The sequence below is a fragment of the Vitis vinifera genome, chromosome 16, assembly GCF_030704535.1.
Source record: "Vitis vinifera cultivar Pinot Noir 40024 chromosome 16, ASM3070453v1".
In the NCBI taxonomy this organism is placed as follows: Eukaryota; Viridiplantae; Streptophyta; class Magnoliopsida; order Vitales; family Vitaceae; genus Vitis; species Vitis vinifera.
The window spans coordinates 14,395,169-14,406,673 of record NC_081820.1 but is presented as its reverse complement, the minus strand read 5'-3'; the positions used below and the strand labels follow the sequence as shown (position 1 = coordinate 14,406,673).

Sequence of the window (11,505 nt, the reverse complement as noted above, 5' to 3'; positions counted from 1 at the left end):
CAGTGGGTAGAGGTTATGACGCAAAAATGCATCAATAAGAAACATGATTGGAGGAAGCTCTCCTCTCAACAGATGCGGACGTGTGGAAGCTCCTCTGGATAGGATATGCACCATTTCCAGCTCAGTAGGACTGGTCCAAACTCTAAAATTATCGAAATGGCTTGGCTCATAGGGAATTTACAAGGCTTCAGCTATATGGCGCGCTCCCAATATGCCATGCCTCCCATCAATGGTAAAATGAATTAAAGTTGGATTCCTGACCTGTTTGGTTGTCATGGATTGATAGAAATCCATGGCTATTCTTGGGTAGAAAAAGTCTCTCGGAGTCAACAGGTGCTCCATGTGGTATCTTCTCAGCAGGTTGAATGACTGTGCAAGCTCCGGCTGCAATCGGAATGTGGCTGTGTCAAAGCACAGCTCGGAGTGGAATGGCCGAGCTCTACAGTCCAAATTTCCCTCAATTGGGGGCTAAGTTAGTATCGGCTGCTTGATTATTTCTTCCGGAGCTATTTCAGTTGGAATTTGGGGCTCTGGAAGTGGTGGCTGAGGCTCTTTAGGATCTGCTGGCGGCGCCGGAGATGGCACCGGAGATGGAACTGGAGATGGAACCGGCGAGGGCTCTGGGGACTGCTCCGTTAAATCAATGGGTTCTGAGCTTTCAACCCTTGCTCTCTTTTGAAAAGGCCGACCCCCTGACCTGGTGAGATAACGCCTCGCCGAAGGCTTTGGCGGCGCGGGCTTTGCCGGAGGAGAAACTGCTTTCGGCTACGGAGGCTCAAAAATGGGATCTGGAACGGGCTCCTCTCTCGGGACTCTCTTGTGGCTTGACGGAGAGGAAGACTTGGCCCCTCTGGTTCGCGCCATTTCGGGTTGCCGAAATTTGGCCGAAATGGATGATCGGAGAAGATGAACGGAGGCTTGCGCGGTGAGGCTCGAGGAAGGAGATGAACAGTCTGCGAGAATGGCGCGCTCTATTTTGAAACCCTTTTCGTAGCTCAAATGACCGGTATATATAAAAATAACGAAAGATTAATGGTCATTTTGAGTTTCGTAAAAAAAGGCCAATTTAGCAGCAAAAAGTCATTTTCGCAGCCACTTCGCAATCCGTTTCGCAGCTGCGAAATGAGTGCCACTGTGCTGCGAAGTGGCACACGTGTGCCAAAATCGCTTTCGCAATTGCGAAATACCCTGCGGAATGGAACTTTGGTTGCGAAATCAGGGATTTTTACGCTTTATCGCTTCGCAGCCATTTCGCAGCTGCGAAATGGGGGCTCCTGTGCTGCGAAGTGGCACTCGTGTGCCAAACTCGCCTTCGCAGCTGCAAAAATTCTCGTAGAGAATCCCAAAGTGTTGCGGAATGGTTTGGAAACAAAATGCTCTTTTCGCATTAGTTTTCTTTAGGCTGCGAAGTCTTGCAGAGCTCTGTTTTTACTCTGTTTTTGCTCTGTTTTTGCTCCGATTTTTTCCCGATTTTTATTTTTTTTTTCAATTTCCTTGCAATTTCTTCCACCTGGGATCATTCAAAAAGATTAAAACACACATAAAAACATGATTTAAGATAAAAAACTAAGATCAAAAGTATGGAAAAAAAACTTGGAAATTTACAAAATTTACAAAAATTTTGGACTGTGGTAAAACCACGTCCACCAAACCCTTCTTTGCTTAGGATTTTTGTGGTTCAAGGAGGTTGATTTCCTCCTTTTCTGGTTTGAATGGCTCCATGAATGGCGTGAGACAATATCCATTGACTTTAAAGCTGTCCTTGCCATTGGAAGTCAATAATTCCACCACTCCATTAGCAAATACTCGGTGAATAATGAACGGGCCTATCCACCTTGACTTGAGCTTCCCAGGAAAGATATGGAGTTTTGTGTCATACAGTAAAACTCTTTGCCCTTTCTGAAATTCCTTGTTGGAGATTAGTTGATCATGCCACTTCTTCATCCTCTGTTTTGCAACTTTGGAATTGATATAAGCATCATTTCTTAATTCCTCCATCTCATTAAGGTCTAGATATCTCTTTTCTCCGGCTCTGATCAAGTCCATGTTCAGCTTCTTTATTGCCCACCAAGCTTTGTATTCAACTTCCACAGGGAGATGACATGCTTTGCCATAGACAAGACGATAGGGAGACATGCCAAGAATAGTCTTATAAGCTGTTCTATATGCCCACAATGAATCATGAAGCCTAATAGACCAATCTTTTCTGCTGGAATTCACCACTTTCATCAATATGTTCTTTATTTCCCTGTTAGCTAGCTCAACTTGCCCGAAAGTCTGAGGATGATAAGGTGTAGCTACCTTATGCTTCACTCCATACTTGGATAACAGAGCTTCAAAATGTTTGTTGCAAAAATGAGCACCTCCATCACTGGTTATGGCTTTGGGCACCCCAAATCTCGAAAAAATGTTCTCTTTAAGAAACTTGAGAACCACCCTGTGATCATTTTGTTTACAGGGGATTGCCTCGACCCATTTAGAAACATAATCCACCCCCACCAAGATGTAAGAATTACCAAAAGACATTGGGAAAGGTCCCATGAAGTCAATACCCCATACATCAAATAACTCAACTATTAGAATGGGGTTCATAAGCATTTGATTTCTTTTTGTTAACTTTCCAAGCCTTTGGCATCTATCACAACTCCTACACATGATGTGGGCATCTTTGAAAAGAGATGGCCAAGTAAACCCTGATTGCAATACCTTCATGGTTGTTTTCTGAGAGGCAAAGTGGCCTCCACATGCATTCTCATGACAATGAGATAGAATCCTTTGCTGCTCATCTTCAGGGACACACTTCCTTATGATCTGATCTGCACAATACTTAAAAAGAAAGGGCTATTCCCAATAATAAGCATGAATTTTGGCAAAGAAGTGCTTCCTGTCCTGTGCATTCCACTCACTTGGAATTTCACCAGTTACTAAATAATTAGCAATATGAGCATACCAAGGAGTTTTCACTAGGAACATGAGTGATTCTTCAGGAAAATCATCATTAATAGGCAAGGGATGGGAATTATGTGCTATAACTAACCTTGAAAGGTGGTCAGCTACCACATTCTCCACTCATTTCTTATCTTTGATTTGGAGATCGAATTCTTGTAACAAAAGAATCCATCTAATCAACCTTGCTTTTGCATCTTGCTTTGTCAATAAATACTTCAAGGCTGAATGGTCAGTGAAGACAATGATGAAAGACCCCACTAAATAAGCACGAAATTTGTCCAAAGCAAATACCACAACTAACAATTCTTTCTCTGTAGATGTGTAGTTCCTTTGAGCTTCATTCAGTGTTTTGCTTGCATAGTAAATCACATAGGGCTTCCCATCTTCTCTTTGGCCAAGCACAGCTCCTATAGCAAAGTCACTGGCATCACACATCAGTTCAAAGGGTAGTTGCCAGTTAGGGGCTCTCACTATTGGAGTTGTTGTTAAAAATTTCTTCAGTTGATCAAAGCTGTTTTGACATCTTTCATCCCATATAAACTTAGCATCCTTAGCTAACAGCTCACAAAGAGGTTTTGAAAGACTCGAAAAACCTTTTATAAACCTCCTATAAAACCCTGCATGGCCAAGGAACTGCTTTACTCCTTTTACAGTTGTTGGGGATGGTAATTTGACAATAAGCTCCACCTTTGCTTTATCAACTTCAATGCCTTTTTCAGAGATGATATGGCCAAGGACAATTCCTTGACGTACCATAAAATGACATTTCTCCCAGTTGAGCACCAGGTCTTTTTCAATGCATCTGTGAAGAATTGCTTCCAAATTGACTAAGCATTCCTCAAATGTACCTCCATATACGGTGATATCATCCATGAAAACCTTCATAATTCGCTCCACCATATCACTGAAAATACTCAACATGCATCTTTGAAATGTAGCAGGTGCATTGCATAAACCAAAAGGCATTCTCCTGTAAGCATATGTTCCAAATAGACATGTAAAAGTGGTCTTTTCCTGATCTGCCTCATCAATTTCAATCTGAAAATACCCTGAATACCCATCCAAGAAGCAATAGAACGGATGTCCAAAGACTCTCTCCAGCACTTGATCAATAAATGGCAATGGAAAATGATCTTTCCTGGTTACAACATTCAACTTTCTATAATCAATACACACCCTCCAACCTGAAGTGAGGCGTGTAGTAATTTCTTCTCCTTTTTCATTCTGAACCACTGTGATCCCTGACTTCTTTGGTACCACTTGAGTAGGACTCACCCAAGGGCTATCAGATATAGGGTAAATAATACCTGCTTGAAGTAGCTTCAGCACCTCAGCTCGCACCACTTCTTGTAAATGAGGATTCAATCTTCTTTGAAGTTGACGAATTGGCTTTGCTTCCTCCTCCATATATATATGATGAGTACAAACTAAAGGACTAATGCCTTTCAAGTCGGATATTTGCCATCCTATTGCCTTCTTATATCTCTTGAGAACTTCTATTAAACAATTCTCTTGATGACTGGTCAGAGATGAAGATATCACAACAGGACATTGATTATTTTCTTCAAGATATGTATATTTCAACTCCACAGGTAAAGGCTTCAGATTGAGTTTTGGAATTTCTTTTTCAGCAGCTGTCTCTTCTTCTTTATTGAACAAAGGTAGAATCTCTTCTATCTTTCTCCAACTTTGTAGAGTAGCAAGCACATTAGGGGATTTAGACAAATCTTCCTCAAAATCCACAAGACTTTCATTCAACTTGTCTTGCATATTTTGATTACAGTGCTCCTCTATCAGAGTGTCAATAATGCACAACTCTTCTGGACCCTCTTCTTCTTCCGGAGTGGTTTGCTTTTTAGACATATAGAAAATATTGAGATCAAGTGTCATGTTGCCAAAAGTGAGTTGCATCAGCCCATTCCTGCAGTTGATGATAGCATTTGAGGTAGCAAGAAATGGCCTTCCAAGGATGATAGGAACTAAATTAGCTTCCTTTACAGTAGGATCTGTATCAAGAACAATAAAATCTACTGGATAGTAGAAATTATCCACTTGAACCAAGACATCCTCAATCACCCCCTTTGGAATTTTTACTGATCTATCTGCTAGAGATAGAGTGATTGCTGTTGGCTTCAATTCCCCAAGTCCCAATTGCTTGTAGACGGAATATGGAAGCAAATTCACACTTGCCCCCAAGTCTAACAAAGCTTTCTCCACTACCTTTCCTCTAATCATGACTGAAATGGTAGGACTTCTCGGGTCTTTGTACTCCAAAGGAGACTTACATTGTAAGATTGCACTTACTTGCTCAGTCAAGAAGGCTTTCTTGTTTACAGTCAACCCTCTTTTGATAGTACATAAATCCTTTAGGAATTTTGCATACGTTGGAACTTGTTTAATCATATCCAGCAGTGGAATATTGACTTTCACTTGTCTCAATACTTCAAGGATTTCAGCTGCATTTCTAATCCCCTTTTTCCCATGTAATGCTTGAGGAAAAGGCGGAGAAGTTGATTTCTTCAGCCTTTCTTCCTTCAGAAGTTCCTTCTCTGGAATTGCATTCATTGTTGAATCAGAATCCTTCTTTTCTTCACTGATCTCACTCTCTTTATCTTCCATTTCCTTCCCTTTCTTTATCTCTTCTTCTTTCTCAACATATGGCTCGGGTGTTGGCTTCTCAAATTTTTTACCACTCCTAGAGTGATCAAGGCTTTGACATCTTTCATCTGCGATGATTCTCCCTCTTGGCTTTCCACTTCATGGACACCTTTGGGGTTTTGGTGGGGTTGAGAAGGAAATCTTCCCTTTTCTTGCAGTGTATTCAAATTTGTAAGCCTTGAAATTGAATATTGGATGTTATCAAACTTTTGGTTCATATCATTTTGCATTCCATCCATCATTTTATTCAAAATACTCTCCACTCTGTCAATTCTTTGATTGATTTGAGCATTGGTGGCTTCTTGGTTTCTAACAAAATCTCCCACTACCTTGCTGAGATTAGCCATTGCTTGTTCAAGACTTGAAGATTGTTGAGATGGTGGATCCGGCTGTTGGTATTGAGTTGCTCTAGCCTTCCATGAGAAATTTGGATGATTCCTCCAACTTGAGTTGTAGGTATTTCCATAAGGCGCATTGTTATTGGGCTTAAATTGTCCAACAACATTTGCTTGATCTCTAAACATTTCCCTTTCAGCTGAAATTGCAGGGCATTCCTCCACCAAATGTTCATATGATTTACAATTAGGACACAGCTTCACTTGCACTGGTGCTTCAGCAACAGCTTGCACTTCATGTATTCTTTTCAGCTCCAGCTTGCACTTCATGTATTCTTTTCAGCTCCAGCTCCTCCAATCTTCTTGTCATAGCTGCCAACTTTGCTTTCATATCATCATCTTCTTTCAAGGTATACATCCCAGCCTTTGCATTGAAAGCACTCAGTTGAGACTTCATCTTCCCCACTTCTCCTTTGGTTGGTTCATCCCATCCCCTTGAAACTTCAGCCACATAGCTCAAGAAATCCATAGCTTCCTCTGGATTTTTGCTCATGAAATCTCCTCCACACATTGTCTCGAGGAGTTGCTTCATTAAGGAGGACATACCATCATAAAAATAGCTCACCAATAGCCAAGTATCAAAGCCATGGTGAGGGCAAGCATTTATAGCTTCCATATATCTTTCCCAACACTCATAGAATTTCTCATTCTCTTTAGCTGAGAAGTTTGAAATTTGCCTTTTCAAGCCATTTGTTCTATGAGTGGGAAAAAATTTCTTGAGGAATTCAGCTTGTAAGTCAGTCCAAGAACGGATACTCCTTGGCCTTAAAGAATTAAGCCAAATTTTGGCTTTATCCTTTAAAGTAAAAGGAAATAACTTAAGCCTCATCATATCGATTGAAGCTCCTCCCTCTTGGAATGTATTACAAATATCTTCAAATTCCTTGATATGTGCATACGGATTCTCACTCTCCATTCCATGGAAAGTTGGTAGAAGTGGAATAAGATACGGTCTGATCACTAGCTGCTCTATAGGGGGCACTATACATGATGGTGCACTCATACGAGGTGGATGCATACGGTCCCTCATTGATCTAAATTCATTGAGATTGTCTTGACGACCTTGGTGACTATGCTGATCTTTAGGTGTAGCTTCCATGATATTCAAGCTCAATTTGAATTCTTTGTTATGAGGTGTATCACACTTAACAAGCCTTCCTCCACTATCTCGTATCCACTTTGGCATACACAACTAGTATCTATCTGCAACTTAAATGAAAATAAAGGACAACAACAGAAACAGGGCTACAACAACAAAATTAAACTAGGCTAAATTTTAAAAGATAAACTTGGATTATGAATAAATGAAGAAAGAATGAGAATTAGTAAAGTGAAAGAAACATTACCAACTTGTGATGAAAATCACAAGTGCTAAAAAATGGTATCACTATAAACTTGACACCTTCCCCGGCAACGGCGCCATTTGATTCGTGCCCAATTGGTGTCTCAGTTGATTCATGTCCAGCTGGTGCTCCTTGGATGAGGGAGTAATCAACAAAATTTATAACCTATTACACCATACACTAGGGTAGCAAAGAAAAAGCTACTATAGTATAGCGGCTCTAGGATCGTTCACTGGGAAGGGTTTCCAAATTATCAATGATATCAATTCAAAGTGAATTGGTAGTGTTTCATTTCAAGGTTAGCTCAAGAAATAAAATACAAACTTTGATTGACAAAGATTTAGATTTAAACTAACTAACAAAACAAGTAATGGGAATAACTTAGGAAGAAAAACATTCCTTGGAGAGTCAGGTTCACTGGGGTGGTTCCTCATGCAAAAGACATAGTTCCGGTCAGATGGTTCCTTTCCTCGCGTTAGAGATTCAACTTATAGTCAATTCTCTAACCGGTGTTATACAGATACATCCTTTAATTAGATTTCAACTTTAATTCTCTCACTGATGCAACTTGCAATGGTTCAAGCCTCTCACTAAGCCTTAACCATTCAAGGTGATCTTTAACCTTGGACTTCCCTTCTCAAGCTCGCAAGAGATAACTAATGGATGTCTCCTTGGAGCCCAAAAGCTTACCAAGTGTTGGAAATTCCAGAAAATCCTACCCTAAAGTCACCTCCCAGAGGCTCGCAAGGGGTAAACTAGTGCATCTCCATGGTTGGAAATCACTTGCCTTACCAAGTGTTGGCCCAGGTGACTCTAAGGTGTTTTAAGTTAACTAAAAATATAGAAATCACTAAAGGATTTCACTTCCTCTTCATTAATGGCTGAAACCACAAAGCTTTGCATTCTTGCACTTGGAACCTTCCCCGGCAACGGCGCCATTTGATTCGTGCCCAATTGGTGTCTTAGCTGATTCATGTCCAGCTGGTGCTCCTTGATTGAGGGAGTAATCAACAAAATTTATAGCTTATTACACCATATACTAGGGTAGCAAAGACAAAGCTACTATAGCATAGTGGCTCTAGGATCGTTCACTGGGATGGGTTTTCACTTCACAAATGATATTAATTCAAAGTTGAATTGGTGCCTTTTCATTTCAAGGTTAGCTTTAAAAGAAAACATAAAGATGTTTGAATGAAAAAGGTTTGGTTTTAAACTAACCAAAAATAGTAACTGATTTTACTTACAAAGAAAAGTGTTTCTTGGAGTTTCAGATCACTAGGCTCAGATTCCTCATACAAAAAGGGAGTTCCGGTCACTTGTTTCTTTTCCTCGCATTAGAGAATTAACATATAGTTCCTTCTCCAATCGGTGTTGTACAGATGCTTCCAATTAATGGGTTCAAACACTAAATCCCTCTCACTGATGCACCTTGCAATGGCTCATGCCTCTCACCTAGCACTTACCATTCAAGATGATCTTTAACCTTGGATTACCCATCAAAAGCTCGCAAGAGATAACTAATGGATGTCTCCTTGGAGTCCAAAAGCTTACCAAGTGTTGGCTATTCTAGAAAATCCTACCTTCAAACCACCTCCCAAAAGCTCGCAAGAGATAAACTAGTGAATCTCCATGGACGGAGATCACTTGCCTTACCAAGTGTTGGCTCAGGTGAATTGAAGGCGTTTTAAGTTAACTAAAAAGATAAAAACCATTAACGGGTCACACTTTCTCTTCATTAAAAACTAAAACAACAAAACTTCCAAATTATGCATGTGGAAACTTACCCGGATTTCCTCACTCCAAGAGACAAAGAGCCTAGCCTCTCATCCTCTGAGGAAAAATCCTTAGAGTTTGATTAGCTAGAAAGAAAAATAACGAGAAAACAAAATATATATATATATGAAGGAAAAATAGAGCAAGTGCTCTGTAAAATATATATCTTCCTCCCGTTGGATTACATGATCCTCTCGAGAACAAGCTCCCGAGAGCTATATATAAAGAAAATTACAAAACAAAATATCTGAGGTTATTCACCCCTTTTCCAAACTTCATAACTAAGGAATCCTATAATTGGTGGGTTACAAGGAGAAAATGGGGATTTAGACATCAAAAATCTGATGAAAAATATCTCCAAGTGTCGGTCATAAATATCGGGAAGCACTAGGGACCATTTCGCAAGAGAAAATGATGTCTGCGAGATTTCGCAAACACACAAAAGGGCTGCGAAATCACTTCGCAGCAAAACGGCTGATTTCGCAACGCTACGAAGTGGTCTTTCAGCTTGTGGTATTCGGCTTCCATCGTGACGAGAAACTTCAGGGGGAAATCCATAGCACTGTACAAAAAGGTTGCGAAATCATTTCGCAACAAAAGGGTGATTTCGCAGCGTTGTGCAAAATTCTTCCTTCAGCTTGGAGTGATCATCTTGTAATGGCTGTAACTCCTTCATTTCAACTCCAAATTGCCTACCATTTGAAGCATTGGATTGTTGACTTCCTGAGCTTCGAAACGACATATAGCGTGCATAAATTCGACTTCAGGAAGTGCTCCAAAAGTGGCTGACATGAATATCATCAAGAATACTTCATGGCAGATTTCTCTTTGCTTCCCCTCCTTGCATTCCGGATTTGCTTATGGCAAAGGACTTCAAAGCTTTGGTTCTTCATGTTTCTGAGCTTTCCATTGCTTTGCCATGGATTCCAAAGAACTCTCCTCAATCTTGGATTGCTTTGGTGATAAAAAACTATCAAAACACCAAAACTTAACACAATTTGATTAGAATTGATTGCAAGGGTCCTTAACATGCCAATTGAGTTAAAAGGTAATAACTACTACTCAAAAGTGTTTAAAAGATTTAATTACAAGCTATGAAATAGCACTTTTTGAGTAGTAATCATCCTCTAGGAAGATGTCCCTCGAGATAGTATACGAACCATGTCCCACTCAGAAAGTGGGGCCCAGCGTCTAAATGCAACGGGGTCTGCTGGTGCATAAGGGATATGGAAAGCCTCGGCAATCTGTCTAGCCCCCAAAATACCCTGGCGTCCATCAATGGTAAAAAGGATCGAGGCTGGTACCGGGACGCCACGAGTAGTCATAGACTGGTAAAAGTCTAAAGCTACTTGAGGATAAAAGAACTGGGGCGGAGTCATAAAGGGTACAAGATGGTACCTCTCAAGTAGGCGGTATGAATCCCGCAACTCAAGCTGCTGTCGCAAAATAGAGTGATCAAAATATGCCTCAACATGAAATGCTCTCGATCGGCAATCGGAGTTGCCCTCAATGGGCGAGCTGGCTATAGGGCACCTGGTGGGAGGAGGCGGAGACTGTGAATCCCGAGGTGCTCTGGAGGACTGTCCTGGCTCTGAAGTCTTGGCCTTCTTTGTAGGAGGACTCCTAGGTGGAATCTGAGTAGGGGCCACAAGCGTGGTAGATGCTCTCCTCGTATGGTATTTAGGCTGAGGGGCAGAATCAGGTACATGTGGGGGTGCATCTAGTGGGGCCCGCACAGGGGCAACTCTCTGACTGCTCTGGGGAGCTGAGGCATAGCCTCCTCGGGTCTTAGGCATGAGGAAGCTATGAAATGAGGCTAAGAGGCTTGGGATTGTGGAGGGTAGGGATGGAGAAGCTCAAAAATTCGCACAAGGGAGGGTGTTGTACGAAAATTTCGCATAAGGGAATGTGTTGTGCAAATTTCGCACAAGGCAATGTGTTGTGCGAAAATTTCGCACAAGGCACTATTCACCCGCCCAAATGCAAAATTGTGGTGCTTTCAAATGGGAAAAATTCTTGGTTTTTTAGGGTGGGAAATGCTGGCTGAGGCAAGAAATGAGTTTTTCATGGCGGCTAAGCTTGGAATTGGGAGCTTTACAAGAAGAGAATGAGAGATTTTGAAGCTCCCATAGCCGGCGGCAATGGGTTTCTTATGAAGAAACCGTGGCTTTGATGGCTATGCTTGAGGTTGTGATTTTGAAAAATGAAGGTTGGGTTTGGTTTAGGGATGAATTTGGAGTGTTGAGTGAAGAAATGAAGGGTTTTTGATAGTGGAAGGAGGAGAATGAGCTGAAGATGGAAGGTGCGGACTGTTGTGAATAGTGTTGGCCACGGCTATGGAGTGAAGCTATGGAGATTGGCTGCCATGGTGGGGTTCATGATGAGGG

General features: G+C 41.3%; 1 protein-coding gene across 1 annotated transcript; it reads right to left on the bottom strand.

Moving 5' to 3' along the window:
* Window positions 1-468: 468 nt before the first annotated feature.
* Window positions 469-10,914, bottom strand: LOC132255289 (vegetative cell wall protein gp1-like). Its single transcript, XM_059743363.1, has 3 exons — window positions 10,517-10,914; window positions 10,279-10,366; window positions 469-765 (listed from the first exon to the last, which is right to left on the bottom strand). The coding sequence occupies exons 1-3, from the start codon at window positions 10,912-10,914 to the stop codon at window positions 469-471; spliced, it is 783 nt and encodes a 260-aa protein (XP_059599346.1).
* Window positions 10,915-11,505: the final 591 nt, after the last annotated feature.